Source organism: Phasianus colchicus, chromosome 1, assembly GCF_987193195.1.
Source record: "Phasianus colchicus chromosome 1, bPhaCol1.hap1.1, whole genome shotgun sequence".
NCBI lineage: Eukaryota > Metazoa > Chordata > Aves > Galliformes > Phasianidae > Phasianus > Phasianus colchicus.
In genome coordinates, this window is record NC_143436.1 from 36,316,062 (window position 1) to 36,336,284 (window position 20,223).

A 20,223-nucleotide genomic window follows, 5' to 3' on the forward strand; every position below is an offset into this window, starting at 1 on the left:
TTGTTTTGTTTGGATGGATGGAGCTATATAAATGCAAAGCCATTGTTTACCATTCTAACATCTTTCTGTGCTTAAACTTCCTAGTAGACTTTGTGCTGTTTGTGTCCTGTGCCCTCTCCTCTACATGACTTCATTCTTATTGAGATTTAAGCTCATCTTTCCTCTTGTTTGAACTTTTCCTCTCTGCTTGCTGCCTCTTTCTGTTGAATGTAGCCATCGTTTCTGTCATAGTTGCATTTGCCCTTGTCAATGTGAATCTTAATTATGAATTCTGATATTGCTGCTTCTGTTGGTTGTTTTGTCACTGAGTAGTTGCTTCCTTTGCCAAGGTGTGTTTAGTATTTGACCACGGAAAGGAAGCTTAACCTGAGCTGAGTTTGAGGACTTTGCATGTGAATGTATAAACCAAGCAGTTAATCTTGGAACCTTAGGAAGTAAGATCAAACCACAGTTTAAACTTCAAAAGGCATTCCAGCTCCTGACAGCATATAAAATTGTAACTAACGTAGTTAAAATCAGCAACTCAGTTCTGTTACCATTACCTTTGAATTACCTGAAAACCTTAATTCACAGAAGTAGCTGTTAAGACCATAAAAAAAAGAAAGAAAGAAAAAATTAAGTAGTTTCAAACAGTTTGGGTGTTATTAAAAATAATAAAAAAGATTTAACTTGAACTTGAGAATGTTGTTGTCAAAATCCTTGTTAATTCTCAGCACACCTAGGTTGATTCTTACAGTATTAGTCTTGGAAGACAAGGAAACAAATGTTATCCATCTGAACTTCCTCTGGTTCAGGATTGCTCAATAACACAGGAGGCTTTACAGACTACATGGCAACAAACCCTATTCATTTTATAGTATATGCTTCCTTCCACTGTGTAATAGGAACTAGTTTTTGTAAGACATGGATGTTCATACAGGGCTGTGTCCCCCTGCATTATTCAGTGTCATGCAGTCTTTGAATATATATCCAGCTACATTTAGCTTTGTCAAAGAGTACTGAGTTTAAAAATTTGCAGAGAAGTAATTAATATGTGGTGCTTGTATCTAGCTTTTTTTTGTTGTTGTTACATTGTGCTTTTAAATTCTCTTTAAGACTCTGCAGTTCCCTTGGGTTTATGAGCTTTGTCAGGAACAGTGAGAAAAGTAAGAATGGCAATTTGTACTTGAATTTTATGAGATCATTCATCCTAGAAAGCATACGGACTTTCCAGGAATGAATAAAGTGAGCACCAATTTGCTATCTTGTGTGTTTCATTTCTTCCAAACTTGTTCTTACCCAAAGCATGTGTGCAGTTGTACCATGTATTAAAGACAGATGGATTTGAATTTGTTGCAGTTGTGATTGGAAGGAGAACTAGAAGGGAAATAGGAATTTTGAAGCTTAGGAATCCATTATCTGAATTCTTTTTTAATGTCTCTGCTTCTTTGAATGCAACTTTTTTCTTCATACCTGTTTGTTTTGTTTTGTTTTTTTTAATGGTAAGAGATATATACACATAACATTTTTCTGTGTCAATCTAGGTAAGTTGCAAGACTGAATCATATCATAAAATTGTGAGAAAGATTGAGCCAGGGGTAACAGCAGGGCAGCATTTTGCAGTAACAGTGTGTAAGGTTGGGTGCACTTTTGCCTGGGCGTAGTTTTTAGTCATTAATACTTGGCAGATTTTTCACCCTTTGCTGAGCCCATTCAGGCCTTTTTTTTTTCTTTTTTCAATGTAGGCTTACCTTCTGGCTGTACTCTTATCAAATAGATAGAGCCCACTTTAAATGATCTGAAACTTTTTAAACAGCATCAGGATAACTGAGGTGTTAAAATATATAATGATTCAATGCCTGGGAGTGCATCTCCTCAAGGCTCTGTATGTTTTTTTATTTTTCTTCTTCAGCTATCATTGAGATTTAACCAGATGTTTATTGAAAGTAAATAAACCACATTTAGATAACACTGAGAGAAAAGTGGTGGTATTTCGCATTACGGAATTTCTTGACGTGCAAGTTTAGTGGAGCCTTTGCAATAGGGCACCTTCTGTTTGTCTTTCGTACGAAGTAACAAGCACATCGCCTGTGCTTCAGATTGCTCACTTACAGTTTTTCAGTGTGGCACCTCATGGTCATATCTTCCTTCAATTTCTTTGTGTGACTTGGCCATGAAATTCATCAGTGTAATTATGCTATCCATAACTGCAGAGACAAACTTAGCTTTGATGTTTTCTCTCGAAATGTTGAAATCTCCAGCTCTTACTACTAGTTCCCTCCTTCTTGCTGAGGGAAGAGCAGTCATCACCAGAGCTGATGACTGTAAATATCATATCCTGAGAATGAATTCCATGCTTCCCACTGTCTTTGAATGAGATCTGTAGGTTTGTTGGCAGCAAAGCCATTTATAATTTTTGTGGCAGAAATCTGCATTATTGATATTTCCCTATTAAGTATGAAACTGAGAGGTTTTCTTGCACTGATGAAGTGACTCTCATGAAAGAATAACAGCATAGAACACGGCACTGTCAATTTCAACACATCTTTTTTGACCGTGGTACTCAGATCTGGATTTTGTTCCAGAGCTTTCAGTTTCTGTATGCATTCTTCCAGTCGTAAGATCAAACTAGAGTACTCAGCATTGGTTGTCTTCAGATCTTATGTATTACCAGAGGGTTTGAAGTAGACTTTTCCACCTGTGTTGTCAAAGAATGCAGTGCAGAGTTGGTTGCTCCTGTTATAGTGTTTCTGAGTAGACTAACGCTGGTGGCTAAATCTTTTATTTTTTTCATACACAAACGTGTTATTTTGATAACTCTGCATGGGTTAATGAATAGATATATTCATAATTGCTACCAAGGAATTCCAGTAGCATTGTAGGAGAACATCTAGCATTCTTAAATTTCTGCAGTCGTTTGCTTGTGAACTAACAAGAATAAAAGTGAGAAGGCTCTAGAATAACCTCCCAGAACTCCATCAAAGAGTGTTTTCAAGCTTTATTAAAACATTGCAAAAGACTGCTAGCTTTTGACTGCTAAAGATGAGTTGTAGCTGTTCTTTGCTGTCTTTATGTGTTGAAAGGCTTGTTTCCATACCTCTGCCTTAAGCTGGTGTAGCATCATGCTGCAGATAACAAATTTATTCTCTGGCAAGTGGAAGTTTACATGCAAGCAAAAGAAGCATCTTCACTGGCAGCATAGGACCAAATGATTCAGGAGCCTATGAAGCCCTTGCATCTCTGAAGGCATAACAGTTTCACTTGGAAGGGTCCCTGTGAAGGTGGAGCCCAACTGTCAGACTGCTTTTGAACTGACCCACTGTTAAAAGCGTATAATTAAGAATGTTATTTGAATGCCACAGAGGCAAGAAGCAACTGCAGGAAGTCTGTTCCAGTGTTTGACTATCCTCCTCTTGGTAAAATGCTTTTCCTCATGTCTAGCAGGAACCTCCTTGATGCAGCTTGAGCCAGTACCACATATCTTGTCACTAGATACCATGGAGAAGCTGGGTGCTTCCCTCTCTCCACTGCTCCGTAGAAAGCTGCAGAGAGCAATGAGGCCACGTCTTCCTGAGCTTACCAAACCCATTGTCCTCCGCTGCTCCTCTTGGGATATGCCTTCTGACCTATGAACCTTTTTCATCCTCCTCTGGATGCACTGAACTATCAGCACCTCTTTTTTGAAACACGAAGCTAGCAACTGTGCACGGTACTCCAAGGGAGGCCATGCAAACACTAAATATATTGGGAGAATCACCACTTTTGACTGTGCTTCAGCTAATGCATCCCAGAGTAAACTTCTATCACCTACTTCTGTATTTGTGTGTATTTTGCTTTATAATAGCTCTTTTTTTTTTTTCATGTAGTTACTTATTCAGAACAGCAATGTTGGAAGGACTGCAGCATGGTGGTAAACTTATTGCACACAGTTGTCTGTGTTCTCTATGGCTGTGTTCAGTGATGGCTTTAAGGCACAAGCGGTAGCAATGGCTCCAATAGCTTTTGATTATTTAAGCACTCTATTTTTTTCCTGCATAAAAAAACACATTTAATAGCCTGAGCTATTAAACTTACTTGACAAAATAAGGTGATATGTTATGCTCCTCCTGAATCACGTTGCAGGAATATGCCCTGTATTTGAGAAATGTAGCTAAGCTGCTAAGTGTAATAGACTGCATGCTGTTGTCTCCTTTTTGCTTTCATTAAGTAGCTTTACTTGTCTGCCTGAATTTTAATCTAAGCCTCCCCCTGATCATTCCAGTTACAAGCAAAGCTGCAACAGTCTCACCTAAAATAGTGTATTGATAGAGATAGAACAAGGGTAGTTCTGTCTACATGAGTTTGACAAGTCCTGACCTGAATCTTATTCCAATCTTCTTCTACAATGTCTTGTTGCACTTCTGTGTTTAAGATGTACATAGCATATTCCTAATAAATCAGTGAAATAAACCAGAGAGCTAAAAAGTATTGATGTATTCATTGTATTTATAGGAACATGTGAAAGTTGAGCTTTAGCATTTTGTATCAGAATCTTTCATTTTTCTATTAGCAAATGTACCTTATGTGAGAAATACTGGAGAAATTAGAACTCCCCTCCCCCCCCCCAAAAAAACCATTTTAGTGATACTTTTTTATAACAGCTAAAAGGCCACGTATGGAAAGCAAAAAATCAAAATAGCAAACTGGAATAAAATTTGATCACGGTGGCCATAGTTGAAAACAGATAAAAGGAATAAATAATGTATTTTACAATACATGGGTCTTGAACAGCCCCCAAATGCTTGTCAAATTTAGGAGCTGAAGTTTGACAGGACGATCTTCATCCTAGGGGGAAATTGCTACCAGTTTGACTGCAGAAATAGAGAGCCTGCTGTGAGGCAAGATTTAGTTTCCTACGTTATTGTGTGCACATTACTCAGTCACAATAACTTTGGGAGAAATGCCTCCCAGGAAAATACAGAAGCTGACGTTTTGGCCTTTTTATGCCTCTGTAGAAACTGGCCTGCCAGAGGTTTCTGAAGGCAGGTGTATTCTATAATTGTTTCTAGAGTTTTGGATGCAAATGATTGCTAGATTGTATTTGGAATCTCTAAAGTGTCAGTGACAGACTTGGATTAGTCTTGGGAGTGATGGAAGTGTAGTAGCAATATAGGCAGGGGAAAAGAAGAGGGAGAAGGTGACTGGGACTGGGGATGGGAGAGGATTTATGGGCAAAAGGACTGCTTGAAACATCAGAATGGGCTGCTTTCTGCTTTTCTTACCCTCCTTTTTTTTTTTCCCCTGTTCTTCTCTTTCCTGCTACAGCTTCCAGTGTTTAATGGGTGAGAAAGGGGAATTCTTCCAAACTTGCCAAACTTCTTGTACTCCTCTGCAAAAATACCCCCCTTTTCCCTCTGACTTAGGAAAGTACAGACAAGATTGGGCATGTTTAACCCTTATGCTGCCAAATCTGTTCTAAGATCTTACTTCGAAAGCGATACATGGTCAGGCCTTTTTCATTTGAGTGATATCAGAGGCAAAAATCATGGTTTGAATTTCATAAGCTACTTCCGTTTGATTTATGAATCTGCATTAATGAGAGTAAGGATATAATTACAGTGTGACTTTGTAATTGTGTTAGTTACAAGGAGACCTACAAGGGAGTTGCTATTTCCATCGTGTTTTAAGATTGTAAGGGAATTGGGTATCATATTGAAATGAGGATATTTTGAAAAATAAAACAAACAAAAAAAACTCAAAAACCCACAAAAAAACCAACAACTGACTCCCACACCCAATAAAATCAAGTACTTTTGTATTAAGTATCTGTTAAGGAATAGGTAAATAGAACTGATATTCTGTCCTATATTTAAGCCTTCTATACTTTTGGGAAAAGAAAAGCTGCTTTTTAATTTTTTCTTAGAATTTTGGAAATGCTGATGTTTAGGTTAGAGATACTATAGACGCTGCTGTATAGCAGGAAGAAATAGCTATGTAAGTACAGCATTAATTTAACTACTAGTTTTAAGATGAATATGTTGAAAGGCTTTGTTAGCAAAGGGTTTTGTTTTCCTCTGATCTTTTTTTTTCCTTTTTTTTTCCCCCCTTCTCTGTGGTGTTAGCTTTAAGAGGCCAAATTACTTCTCTAAGTCAGAATAAATAACTTTTAATTTTCCATAGGAGCTGAAGTTAAAAGATGAAGAATGTGAAAGGCTTTCTAAAGTGCGAGATCAACTTGGACAGGAATTGGAAGAACTTACAGCTAGTCTGTTTGAGGTTTGTTGGAGTCTTCGATGTGATATACTTAAAGGAAGCTGAGCCAGATGTTTTGTGTAGAATCAGTGTTTTTCATGCAATTTTTCTGCAATAAGCTTATAAAGGGATTTCTGTTCTAAAGACCTGGGTGTGGTGGTAGAGAACTTAAGAGCAAGTAGTAGACTTTTCAACCAGATGAGAGACTTTTGAGCTTGTCAGTTTGCCTTGGCACAAAATGAAGAAAATAAGGAAAATGTATCAGAAAGCTTGAAAGCATTTAGGCTTATTTTTTGGCATAACTGTTTTGATGCAGCTTCTGTCTGATAACGAGGCTATTTAGATAAGAGCTAAATTTGGGGTTGTCATGGTGATTAAATACAAAATAGCATAGTTCCAGATTAACAGAGGGTAGAACACAGTATAGAACTTAACCATGCTTTCAGCTTTTGAATTTTGGGTCTGGCAGCAAGTTACACCCACAAGTTTGAAGACAAACTGAGTAATGCACCGGGGTGGCGCCTGGTTGCAAACTGAAGTGTCATGAACTTTAAGTGGGATCTTTTCTTTTGAGAAAATGGCAGTGATGCCAGCAAAGATTGTGAGCTTGCATTAAACAAACAAACAAAAATCTTAAATCCACACTTGAAACAAGATTAGTTATCATTTTCTCCTGGAATGTCTGGAGGCATACCTGTTGGCATAAATTTCATAAATCAGTTATACTTTCTGTTTACCAAGTTGAAGGTCTTGGTTTTCAGCATACGCATAAAGAGAAAACATGATTTAGAAACAACATTGTTGATGTTGTAATGGTACAAAAGTGCTGTCAAAACCTGGAAAGTATTGGCATTCATAAATGGAATTGCAGACTGCTCTGCGGATTGGCAGAGCAATTTATTTCATCATCCCAGTAGTGCAAAGCTACTAAAAATATTAAGCATTATAAATATTAACCAGTATAAGTGGAACACTGGAAGGCTATTTTTTTAGCATAAATATTTGTGTATACTGGGGAGAGGAAAGTGCTGGGCAGGCATTTTAACTGCAGAGGAACAAAAATTATGTTATCCATTTAACTTAAAGCAGTTAATCAATTTGTGAAAGCTACACGTGAAATATAACACATTAGTAATGATTATTTAATGAGTTTCAATTATTCAGAACTCCCAGCTGTTGTGGGCACGTCACTTAAATTCTCTTTTGTGATATGTTTTCACCAAGAGTCTGTAGTAAAACACAGTGCTGAGGTTTGTTCACTTTTACAGTGGGATCTGCAGTCCTAGGATTCACATTCTATACTGAATCCCACTAATTTCAGTGACTGTGTAAGATGCTGCCTAAGTTGGTATGGTGGAGCTGATGTTAATGCATCTCAATTGAGGATCAAGACTTGTTTTACACAGCTGGTTGTATATGTTACATTTTTCCACATATAACATGCTTTGCTTTCCAAGATACATCACTAAACAGAAACTGCATGATCAATGTTAAATGTATTTGTACACATTGTATAAATGTGTATGTTCTCATTCCTGCATGTGTATGTTACTTAAGAGAATTTTACAGACCCATACTGTACAGCTGTGTTGTTTACCAGTGGCAGCCAGATCTTTTGGTATCACTATGGATGAACATTTTGTTTTATTTATATAGTGTCCAGATACGTGCTAGGCGCTTTACAGATATGAGAAGGGTCCTACCTCAGGTAATTTGGTTGGTGGCCCTGATCTTTCCTTTTTTTTTTTTTTGCCTTCATTAAGTACCAAGTAAGAACAGAAAATTGGATCATGGGTGCAAATTGCTGGATCAGAGCCAAAACAAATAAGTTACCCAGACAAAAGACTTAATAGTCTGACGTCAAATGATGTTTGGGAAAAAAAAAAAATTGAAAATATCCCTGTCCTTTTATGCTTTGTTATTAGCTTAGTCCTGCTCGTTTACTCAGATTGGTTTCTAGTGCATTTTCTGTTCTACTTAAGAAATGTTTATTAATCCATAAATTATTTTTAATCCTTTACTTTACATTTTTATTAATGGTGAAACTTCAGCCTTGAGTTGTTTGACCAGTTTCTAAATGCATTTGAGTGAAACTGATTATTCTGGCTAGGAGAGAGAAATTCTTCTAAATGTGTTACTGTGCCCTTGTTGCTTTTGTTGCTACTGGTTGAGTCTTTCCCCTGGGGGTCAAGGAACTTCAATGGTCAGCTGCTGCAGTGTGTCCAGAGGCTGGCATTCATGACAGGTATTGTTTTTGTTGGGGGGGGAGGGAGGAGGTTGGCTGTCAGTGCGTGGAGTTGTTGAATTTCTGTATCTCAGCTCTGGATCAAGGAGAAAGGACTTGCTGGTGCAGTGAGGAATCCAGATGATAAATTTGCAGCTATTTTTTGGTTTGAAACTATTTAGATTCAGCAGATTGTTGCACAACTTATTTACAAGTAATTGCAGTGAAGCAAAAGTATGATGCAACTCCTTAGGTTATTTTTTTTTTTAACTTGTAAATTGGTGTGAAACATTTACTCCAGCTAAACATTTTTTACAGGAAGCACACAAAATGGTTAAAGAAGCTAATGTCAAACAAGCTGCAGCAGAAAAACAGTTAAAAGAAGCACAGGGGAAGGTGAGTTTATTTCCAACTTGCTCGTCTTTTTACATGGAGCTATGCCTGAAATGTGAATGATGGAAAGATTATTAAAATATAAATTGACTTGTTCTGTGTTGCCTTGATGTGTTCTTAGCTGACGCTGATGGATGCAGCATCACATTTGGTAACTAGCAAGATGCGCAAGAACCAGTTACTGTTGCAGTAGCAAAAGATCTCTTGTTAGCACTGCTGGAAAATGAAGTCTTGATTTGAACAGAAGTTACTGGAAATGTCATGAAATGATTTAACATCAGTCTGCAAGTACGATATTTTTGTTTGTTAATGACTTTATATTTTTGTTTTCAAGATTGATGTCCTTCAGGCTGAAGTAGCGGCACTGAAAACACTAGTACTGTCTACTTCACCAACATCTCCAACTAAGGAGTTTCAGTCTGGTGGAAAAACTCCCTTTAAGAAAGGGCATGCAAGAAACAAGAGTACAAGTAGTGCTATGGGTGGAAGTCATCAGGACCTTACTATGATGCAGCCAATTGTAAAAGACTGCAAAGAGGTAAAAGTGTGAGGATTGTCTTCTGTTGCTGATGAGCCAGTTTAATTGATTTGTTTTTTCACGCAGTAAATTTGGTATGTACTAAATCTTATAACAGCAATTGTTGTAGAGATTTTTTTCATTAATGAAATAATTTTTCTTATGTACCAATAGGTGATGATTTTTCAGTTGTATTTACCATTGAATCTTTAAGGCAGGATGAGATAAAAATTGAAATATTGGAATTACTAATGTAAAGGTAGGAATTAAAAACAAAGGAGGGAAAAGTAATAACAAAACTCAACAGTATAACTGAATGGCAAGTCCTAGTGGCTTTTTTTTTTTTAAACCAAATCCATCACCAGCTGCCACCAGGAAAAGAGGAAGAGTCATTTTATAAACCAATAGTGGATGAAAGAGTGGAGGGAAACTGTATCAATCATAAATTATTAGAGAATAGGGGAGAGTTACCACTGGAGTCTTTGGAGGGCCTTGGGTTTATCTCCTCATGCCATTGAGAATGGGGAAATACTGAGGCAGCAGCTTGGTGAAAGTAATCTGAGAATTGTGAGAAGGTTGGATCTTCTGATAGTGAATGAGTAGTGGAACTGAGGGTGAACTTCAAAATAAATAAATGAGAAATAATCTATCTGGAGAATAAAATGTTGCTGTAGCAGGCAGATGCAGTTTTTGGACTGAGAATAGGATACATGATGAAAAAAATGTAGTGTGCTTGTGGATAATTGTCTTCAGGTACTGTGTCAATGTTCAGTGATAGAAAAAGACCCACAGATCTTTAGGAGTTGTTAGGAGGGGAATAAATGGAAAACAAAAAGCCTGATGCTGTATTATAAACATGGAGTAAATGTATGCATCCTGTTCTGCACACAGCTATGATACCTCCATGTTTGAAATAAAGTAGTGAAAATGTGATGGATGATCAAAGCTATATGAGTTTTTCTGTGTAGGGAGACTGGGGCTCCTTACGTTGAGACTTTGTGAAAGCAGGACAAAAATGTTCACCATTCATCTTCCCCATGTCACTTGTGATTGTATACAAGTAGTAATTATTTCCTGTAATGAGAAGGTTCTGGAAACTAGAAGGAAAATCATTTTGGTCAATATATAACTAAATTTAATAACTAATTGTCACAGAGTGACAACAGGACAAACAGTGTTCAAAATTATGCGAAGTTGCAGTAGAAAAGCCCATTGAGGTACATACAAGTATATATGATTTCTGTATCAGGAAGCTTATTTAATTACAAATTGCAGGAAGTTGAGGGGTATATAATGAAGGCACATTGCTGTATTTCTTCTCATGCTGTTCTGCAGGCAGCCCTCAGTCACTGCAGGTCATTAGCAGAGAGAGTGATGAGCTAACTGGATCTGTAATCTGATTCACAGTGGTCATTTTTATACTTTGTTTTGCCAGTCATCATTAAATGCATTTATACTGTCTGTCTTTTCATTAAAGATTTAGAGAAGGTATAGTTATGTTTCCAAGAAAAGGCAAATATCCTGTTTATTTACTCTTAGTGGTATTCAGGATATTTTTCTTATTAAAACTGATTTTGTTGCTCTTCAGCAAGATACAAACAAAAAGGGGAGAACTGGTATGGAACCTAACTACTTTGTAAGCATCACATTGAGGTTTTGACTAAATAAAGTTGAGCAAGAGCATGAAGAGGGGAAAAAACTGATTTTGTTTCACTTTCCTATGGAGAGAAAGTGGTCAGTGTAATGGATATACTGCAGAAAATCCATCCCACCAGTACCAACATCCCAAACAGCTACTTCCTAGTATGCGTGAGTAACCTCAAGGATAAATGGATGTATCTAATTTAGAATTTATGAACAGGATTTCTGTACATCTATACTCATGTAAATGCTAAATGCATCAGTGGATTATTTTATTTTATTTTCCCAAGAGCTGAAGAGTTTCTCTGTTGCAGGTAGTCAAAACTTGGATCTAGTGAAAGTGCAAGTAAAGACAGAGAGCAGATATACACATAGCAAACTGTAGGCTGGAAAGAAGGAGCATCAAGCTATATTCACTGAGTAATTTTTTCAAGGCAGCTTCTTTATAAATTGTAGCTTTGGATGAAGTTTTGTTAGATGTGGAAAATAATCAGTAGTTCCTAAGAAATGCATGGTAATTTCTTGATTTGTCCTGTTGGTTCTAAAATAGCATTTTTTTTTTCTGCTGATGTCGCCTGGTTGTATTTTAAAGCCAAACCTGAGGTGGGTTTTAAGGTATGAGAAATGTTCATTCAGGGTGCAAGTTACACCTATTGAATTTCATTTGTGCAGTGAGGTTGGTGGCTTAGCAACCAGAACAGTTATGGACTAGCTTAATTAAGATGGTTGTTCCTGATTGTACCTGAGTGCGAGACAAGTTGCTCTAATGGAAAACAGATATGCCTGTCTAATTTTTGTAGGTTCTTTTTCAAGGAGGGAGGGGGAAGGGAAGAAAAAAACACACAAAAAACCTCCCTGAAACATGTGAAAGAATGGTTAAGTGCTGGGATCTGTGGTAAGGAATAAAAGACTGAAAGAGGCTGGTTCAAAGCAGTGTATTGCACTTTTAAAATGGATTAAAAAAAAATTTCAGCTCTTAGCATATGTTTTCACTTTTTCACACTCATCTATATTATTTGCTTTTGATATTTCAAGACTTTTCAAGTCACATTTGCTTTATAGAGGTGCATATTGTGAAAGCAGTATTACTGTTTGGTGTCTAGTGTTTTCCTGAAAATGTTTTCTTCCAAAATACTGCTTTTCATTCTTGTTCTCTCTTTTTGCATTCTCTTTGTCTCTCTTTGTACTCTGGAGTGGAGCAGCAATCTAAGAAGCCCACAGAGGGAGCAGCATTAGGATCTGCTTCTCATTTTTCCACTTTAGTAACCTTTTTGTTTGTCTTCTGTGCTTTGACTGCACATTTAGTCTTTTTTTTCTTTGTTCTCCATGACTGCCTGTCATTTCTAGAGGCACTTTTTCTACATTACATTTTCTTCCTTTTGTTGCATGGTATTTTTGATGCCCCTAACCTTCCTGGCCTGTGTTTAGCCTGCAGTGTCTTTCCCTTCATATAGCTTTTAGGTTTTGGTTTTGGGAGTACAAGCCTGTTATAATGCAGGAATGGGGTTTAAGAGCCAGTTGGAAGGAAAAGGTGCTGAAGTCTGTGTCAACAGACTCAAAGCCAGTTTGGATAAATCAAGGTGGTACCACAGTCCTGGGAAAGTGAACTGAAGAAGGTATTTGTAGCTGGGATATAACTGTATTCGTTCACAGTATGGACGAGAACAGAGTTTTAATGATCAATGTTTACCTGTGGGTACCTGTAGGTGATCAACACTAGTGTGATAATTACAGAATTTAAAATTTGTGAATGTTTGTGTGCTTTAGGCTGACCTATCTTTGTACAACGAATTCAGATCATGGAAAGATGAGCCTACTATGGACAGAACGTGCCCATTCTTGGACAAAATCTATCGGGAAGATATTTTTCCATGTTTAACCTTCTCAAAAAGTGAGGTATGTACTCTTAAGTGTTGTCACTGATGCTTTTTATTTAAGTATGTTACATGAAACAAGTAGACTATCTTAATTTATGTATGAAGTTCTACCATTTTGACTCGAGTATGAGAGTTTACAGTGAAATATCCAGGTTTAGTGTGGAGTATTGAAGCAATCAGTTTTTCTACTCCATTTGCTATTCTAGATGTGGTTCTCTTAGGTGGAGGTTGTCTATACCTTTCTGTGTTAATACTACCTATCAAAATAAGTTTGTAGGAAGGAGTGATGGGCTTTCCCCTAAGTCAGAGGTCCCATTTAGTAGAAATGGTGTTCTGTCATTGTCCATTGTTTATGCAGGGAGCAGCACGGACCAACAGGTCTTGTGGACCTGTTTTTCTCTCATTAGGCAGAGTGGGTGGAAGGTACAATCTTAGGTGTCTTCTTGAAGAGAGGTTTGTGTTGCAAGAATCAGACTTTGGGATTTGAAGTGATTTATCATGGACAATTTAGAAATATGGCTTCAGATGAAACAAACGATGTGGCTTCTTTCTTTGTGTGATTTTCCATTTCTTCTTCCTTTCCTAGTACAGAGGAGGTAATGGTGTTTTACTCATGCTGGGAATATGATGGAACTGGTTCCAGCTGCAGCTTCAGTACCTAGTCTTTGTTCTTAAGCAACATTTGTAGGCTATAGTTGCAGTATCTGTCTTCAGGGGAAGGGGAGGCAGTATTGCATATCTTTGTTAAGAGCAACAAATTTTAAAGCTCTCAGACATGAAATTTTTTTTCAATGAAATTAAGTAAATCACATATAAAAGGTGGTATATTTTCCTCAAATTTGTCTCTTACGGTGTGTGCAGTTTTCCCATATTCTTCACTTGTATGAAACTCTCCCACTAAGATTTTTGCTCACTTACTGTGGGAATTTAAATTACTTCTGCACTGTGTGTAAGTAGGCCATCCTGTTGTCTTTCCCAGCAACTTCATTTTGTTTTCTTCCACTTCAGTGGCAATATGGTTACTGTATTTGTATTTCCTCTTAAGGAGAGAATAAGGCTTCTAGCACAGGTCAGCTGTATCTGTTAATGTTTGCAAATGCTGTGCACAGAGACATGCTTTCCTGTGAATATCAATAAACTGTTGTGTTGTTAATAAATGACACGTATTGTGTTTTTGTATAATAGAAAATGCAGTTATCTAAATGGTTGAATTCTTCTGCTCTCTTGAGCCTGTTGTGCATGTGTGTAGTCTTCTGTTTTGCTTTTAGCAAATAGTATTGGGAAAAAATATTTTGCATGAAGTGCTTTTGTAATAACATCCTACTTTTGAAAGTACAGTAGAAGAATATTTATATTACTCAGCAGCAAAGGAACATGGACAAAGAATTATTAAACAAATAAAATAAGTTGCACCTTATATAGTGATGGCTATTACTTGTCCATACTTAAACACTAATTTTGGGCAACTGTTGAGTTCAGTCAAGCAAAATGAGCATATTTCTAGGGTGTTTATAAAGAATTAACATAAAAAAGCCTGGGGGAAGTTGCACTTCCTTTATGAAAGTGATATTTTAACAATACCAGTGTTCTGAAGTCACAGTAACCTGTTGTCTCATATATATTGTTCAATCTTACATCTTTGAATGTCTTTCTGGAGTAATCTTTGGCTGAAAAATGGGCTAATATTCACTTTGTTTTACAAGTTACAGAGGTTGCGTGCTGTTTTTTTTTTCCTGCAGAACACAATAAAATTAGAGCAATTTTTTAAATACACAAGGTTTGTGCCATGTCCAGTATCTGGCAAAAACACTATGCAAATGTATGTGCTGCTTGGGTGTATGAGGAATCACTGAATATACGGTCAGCATGCTAACCATGCATTCCCTGCTGTATAGGCAGTTGTCTTGCCTGAGGGAGGGTAGGGTTATTTGGAGGGCAGAATTTCAACTGAAGCCTAGGAATGGAGCCTCTTGTGTATGAAGTAAGCAAAATCTTATTTGTTATTGAATTTGAGTTTGGTTAGTTGACTTTTTCAGTGTTCTTAACAGAGACAGAAATGTGTCACTGCTTTGAGGCAGTGGATCACATGGAGCTGTTTTTAACTGCTTTCTACATTTCTCTTGCAGTTGGCCTCAGCTGTTCTGGAAGCTGTTGAAAACAACACTTTGAGCATTGAACCTGTTGGCTTGCAACCTGTTCGATTTGTGAAAGCTTCTGCAGTTGAATGTGGGGGACCAAAGTATGTTAAGCTAACAGAGGGAAAATCTGGACTCATTTGAGATAACTGTATTCTCAATCCAAGAGTTATCAACTGATTGCCTCACTGAAATTTGTATATGTTAAACTTGTAAATATTTATTAAAATATCAATCTTCAGAATTGCTGTTGCAAAATTTTATGGGGGAAGTAAGCAACTAACGATGCAAATGTTAAAGGTTTGTTTTATGTTAACCTTTTTTAAGATAATTCCTTTCTTGGGACAGCTGCTTATAATGCATTGACTGTAAAAGTAGCATTCTCTTCCTTGGAGAAGATCAATCTGATTCTTAAAGCAGAGATTTCTGAACTAGGGGCTGTCACTTGGAAAACATAGTGAAAAAGGTATAGAAGTAGTGGGGGATCAACGTCAGACAACTAGATTTATTTGTGGCATAAAAAACCCAAGATGTACAGAGCATACTGACAAAGGCAGCTGAAGTATTTGAGAGGAGAGTAAAGTAAACCCTCTGAATGTGAGAGAAGGGATGTAATGAAGAGGGAGTAAAGGTGAGGGTGAGTTTGAACATAAAGAAGGAAGTGTGGTTGAATGGCAAGATGATTGCTTTAGAAAGTTTGGAATGGTCCTAGAGGAATCTGAAGCAAGACTTAAATGTCAGTTGCTGATGTATTTGTTAAAATAAGTGAGAGGAACTTGCCTGAGGCATTGGGCTCTGAATGTGAAAAGGAAGGGATTTGTAGCGTGCTTTAGTGTATGTCATGTTAAGCAAGTAAAGCCAGTATCACAATCCTGAGCCTTCCAAATGTATAGAAAGTCTCGACTTCTTGTCTAAAAGATGTCCAGCAGAATTAATATTTCTCTAATTTTTTTTTGTTAGAGCCCAATTTTCTGATAGAAAATTGAATTAGAATGTGTATATCAGGATCAACTTAAATTTTTTTTTCTCATTGCTGCTGTTTTTCAATTCTCATTTTTCTTCATGGGTTTTGAGTGGCAGAGAACATACATTTAACATGTCAAAGGAAATTTTTGCTTTCTCTCTAAGGAAGCTGTGTCGTATTCTCCACTTAATCCTTAAATAATTGGCTGGGTAAAAATTAATGTTTTGAGATGCCTGTGCAGAAATTGTACTTTAGTTACATTAGTCATATTGAAAGTCAAGATTTACTCTTTCCTCTCTTTTACAATTGTCATGAGGTGACAAAAACTTCTGTATGATTGCTTGTGGTTAAGTAATAGGTAAGGGATATGCGGTATGTAAGCTTAATTTGACAGCAAATGTGCTTTGCCTTAAATATTACTGGCACTGGATGGGGAACAGCTGTTTCACTTTTCACTTAATCAGAGTAGCAGCTTTGCATTTTCTGTTTTTATGTGATGAAAATCACTTTTTATTGAAACCATGTCCTTTAATAGGTAACGTAATACATACAAACAGCATAAATAATAACAGTAACTGGAATAATGCTCCTTAAGGAATTATTTCATTGTCCAATTGCATAAACTAGTGGGGTGGGTAATAAACCAACAACAGAACAAGGAGTGGAGGTCAGGGAGCTGTGATGTAGTAAAGAAAGGTTCTTGGCATGCAGAAGTTACTGAATGGTGCCAGTGGTGGTGTGTAGTAATGAAATACAGCTGGGTTTCCTCACAGGATTCAAGTAATTGTCCCCATGGGGAACAAAGCACTAAGCTGCATGTGTGCTGTACAGTGCAGAACCGAGTCATTAGTAATAGCTGTCATTCCAGCATTTAACCTGGTGTGATGCAACACACTGTGTAGAAGGTAAATATATTGCTGGAAGGAGAAAAGGTTTTTTTTTTCTTCTTCTTGGCATTTAAAATCTCTCTGTCTTCTCACAAAGGCTTGACTGCATTTGTGATCAGCTTGCTTCAGCTACTATACAATTTCTTGGATCAGTGTCAGACCTCATAAATTACTGTGGAAAATCATATACACTCCAGTTTTCTCCTGTCTTGCATAGTTCTGTGGACCAGCTGCAGACTATTAAAGGGGCTTGTAGGCTGCTATTGAGACTGTGTGAGCTTAGTAATTTTTCTTTCACTTTTGAAAGGTGGCTGCTTCTTAAGACTCCCTAATTTTCTGAGATAGAGATGAAAGGGAGGAGATCCAGAAGCTTTTCAAGTCAGTGGAACAGTGGATACCTGCCAAGCCAGTTCATCTGGGATGCTGCAATATAAAAATTCCAAATCAAATTCCTGCTGTGTTTACATCCATTAAGATAGTATTAATAGCAGCTTCCTCTTCAGGAGAGATGTAAAACTTTTTTTCTAAAGAATGGTGGAAGAGTTATTTGGGATTGAAGAATTTCTGACTACTGACCTTTCTTTGTTCGTGTATGATATATTTGTAGTACACTAGAAAAAGTAAATGTAATTATTTTGCCATCACTTTCTGTAGTGATAATGGAAGGAATTATCACAGGCAACCTGTTTTCCTTCACTTCACGTTCTTTTATGCTCTGAATGTAAAAATGTGATTTCAGTTTGGGCATAAATACAAAGCTGATCTTAGAATGTGTCTGACAGAGACTTTGTGAATTGGCTGTTATTCTATGGGGCTTGTTTTTTTTGATATGCAGTGTCAAGAGGAAATTAAAAAAAAACCCACAAACATTCTTAATGTTGGGGTCAGTTGATTATTTAAACAAAGCTTATTCCATATGTAAAGAGTTAAAGAATTTCTGCTGTTCCAGACTGTCAGACTAGAAGCTGTGAATGTGAAAGTACCCAACCAATGCTGATAAAAGATATAAAATTAGGAATATATCATGATGTGCTAGTGTTGGAACAAAATTTGTCCTTGTCAAGCTAGAGTAGTTGATGACACCATTTTGTAAGCTGCAATTACTACATTAAGGCAGAGATTTGAGTACCTATGCAAATAGGAAGTAATTACATTAACACTCTCAACACATGCAGGTGTTAGACATTAATGTCAGATTTGTTTATTAACTTATGTAAACTTCTTGTTTTGTAGGAAATGTGCTCTAAGTGGACAAAGCAAGTCATGCAAGCATAGAATCAAATTAGGAGATTCAAGCAGTTACTACTATATTTCTCCTTTTTGTCGTTACAGGGTAAGCAGATTTACCACAATTTCATTTTAAGTAGTGTTTTTTTCTACCATCATACAAAATATTAACCACCATTATTTTATGTGGGTTTAGATAACTTCTGTGTGCAACTTCTTTACATATATTCGATATATCCAGCAAGGACTGCTGAAGCAGCAGGATGGTGAGTAACAAATTGCATTTTGGGTATATGAATCATAGAATCGTAGAATGCTTGGGTTGGAAGGGACCTCAACGATCATCAATCTTCAACCCCTCTGCCACATGCATGGCCACCAACCTCCAGATCTAGCTACTAGACCAGGCTGCCCAGGGCCCCATCCAATCTGGCCTTGAACGCCTCCAGGGACGGGGCATCCACAACCTCTCTGGGCAGCCTGTTCCAGCACCTCACCACTCTCTCTGTAAAGAACTTCCCCCTGACATCCAACCTAAATCTCCCCTCCCTCAACTCAGAACCATTTTCCTTTGTCCTGCCAATATTTACTCTTGTAAAGAGTTGACTCCCCTCCTGTTTGTAGGCCTCCTTTAGATACTGGAAGGCTGTAATGAGGTCACTCCCACAGCCTTCTCTTCTCCAGGCCAGCTCCCTCAGCCTGTCTTTGTGGGGAAGGTGAAGAAAAAATGTGTACAGTGAATGTGCCTAAAACTTGCAGATGATAGTCATTGTGATTGTGAGTCTTTGGTGAATTTTAAGTAAAATAATAAAGAAGGAAGTGCTTTTCAGTCCATCTTAAAAAAAATGAAAATTCAAGACATTCCACGATGAGTGGAGCTATGATAATTTTCTACAGAGTATTTAAAAAAAAAAAAAAAGAGTGGCAAAGTATGGAAATATTTATGATCTTTCCACATGATTTTAGCCTTCCAGTTCCACTGTTTTGTTGTTGTTAAAGCTTGAAAACAAGTTCTATTTTTTTTTATTATTTTTTTTAAATTCTAATGCATGGAATAACCAGCAATGTCATTTTAAAAAAGAGAAATTCTGCATTGGTTAGAGACTCCAAAAAAATCGTAAGTTGGTTTGACCTGGGACGTTCTTCATTCCTTTAATGCATGGACACATCTTCTCTCACTTCATGCACTGAAAATTCAGTCAACCATTCTTTGTCAGATTGTTATGCAGGGAGAACTGATTGATTAAAACAAACAAACAAAAAAACCCCAAACATTAAACCAGACTGTAATTTTATTTGAATGCAGCTGTAAAACAAGCATTTAATCTTCAAATGTGACATTGCAAGATTTCTTGATGAGGGCTCTATGTACAAGGTGTAAGGCATGATTTTTTTCATTGCATTCCCCCTCCCCACTCAGCAAAAGGGAAAGGTAATTTTACTTTTGTTGCTATTTTTCCTCCCCAGAGTTACCTGGTTGCTTTTTTCCTGTCAAAATAGCATATCCAACAGCTGCCTACTTAAACTCTTATCTCTGCAGTAAATCAGAAATTTGCTTAAGTGTGTGTGCTGTTTGGTTTCAGTAAGTCTGTATAAAAGATGGCTGTGTAAACACTGCACATCTGTGTTACTTAATTCTGAATTTGAAAAGTAGACTGCGTGTCAGAATTGTGGTTGTTCTTCATATACTATTATCACTCTAAATGAAAAAATCATGATGATTTGATTGTATTTAAACAATTAATTTAGCTAAAATTTCCTGACTAGGTAAAAGAATAAAACTAAGTGGCCTTCAATTTTTATTTGTCCAACAAATTCTACTTTGTCTTTGCGGTCTTTTATACAGGAAAGGAGTCAATGAGCAGAACGATTAAATTAAGAAACTGTAATTAATTGAAGCTGAAGAGCACTTATGCATTTCTTTTCCCAAGTTAAATAAAGACATCAACATTTAAAAAATAAATTAAAATTCAGTGTCTTTTACTCTGTCTCCTAGAATGTTCAAGCTTTTATTTTTTTTCAAAACCAAGCACGAAGAGCTCACACAGCTTAATTCTGATTTCACTAGGAAGTAACAAACTAGGGAGTTTGTTGCTTCTGAAGTTTCCTTAAACTGATATACAGGGAGGCAGAGTGCCTATTTCAGTT

General features: G+C 37.0%; 1 protein-coding gene across 3 annotated transcripts in view; it reads left to right on the forward strand.

Annotated features, from left to right (window-relative positions):
* The window catches only part of RAB3IP (RAB3A interacting protein), a 28,957-nt gene that overhangs the window by 8,322 nt on the left and 412 nt on the right, over positions 1 to 20,223 (forward strand). For 2 of the 3 annotated variants that reach the window (XM_031589475.2, XM_031589472.2), the window contains exons 4-10: positions 6,139 to 6,234; positions 8,753 to 8,830; positions 9,162 to 9,365; positions 12,753 to 12,881; positions 14,989 to 15,101; positions 18,082 to 18,181; positions 18,272 to 18,341. In XM_031589475.2, coding sequence (XP_031445335.1) covers positions 6,139 to 6,234; positions 8,753 to 8,830; positions 9,162 to 9,365; positions 12,753 to 12,881; positions 14,989 to 15,101; positions 18,082 to 18,181; positions 18,272 to 18,341 — 790 coding nt within the window. The remainder of the gene's footprint in view (positions 1 to 6,138; positions 6,235 to 8,752; positions 8,831 to 9,161; positions 9,366 to 12,752; positions 12,882 to 14,988; positions 15,102 to 18,081; positions 18,182 to 18,271; positions 18,342 to 20,223) is intronic. The other variant, XM_090138634.1, reaches the window with a different exon arrangement.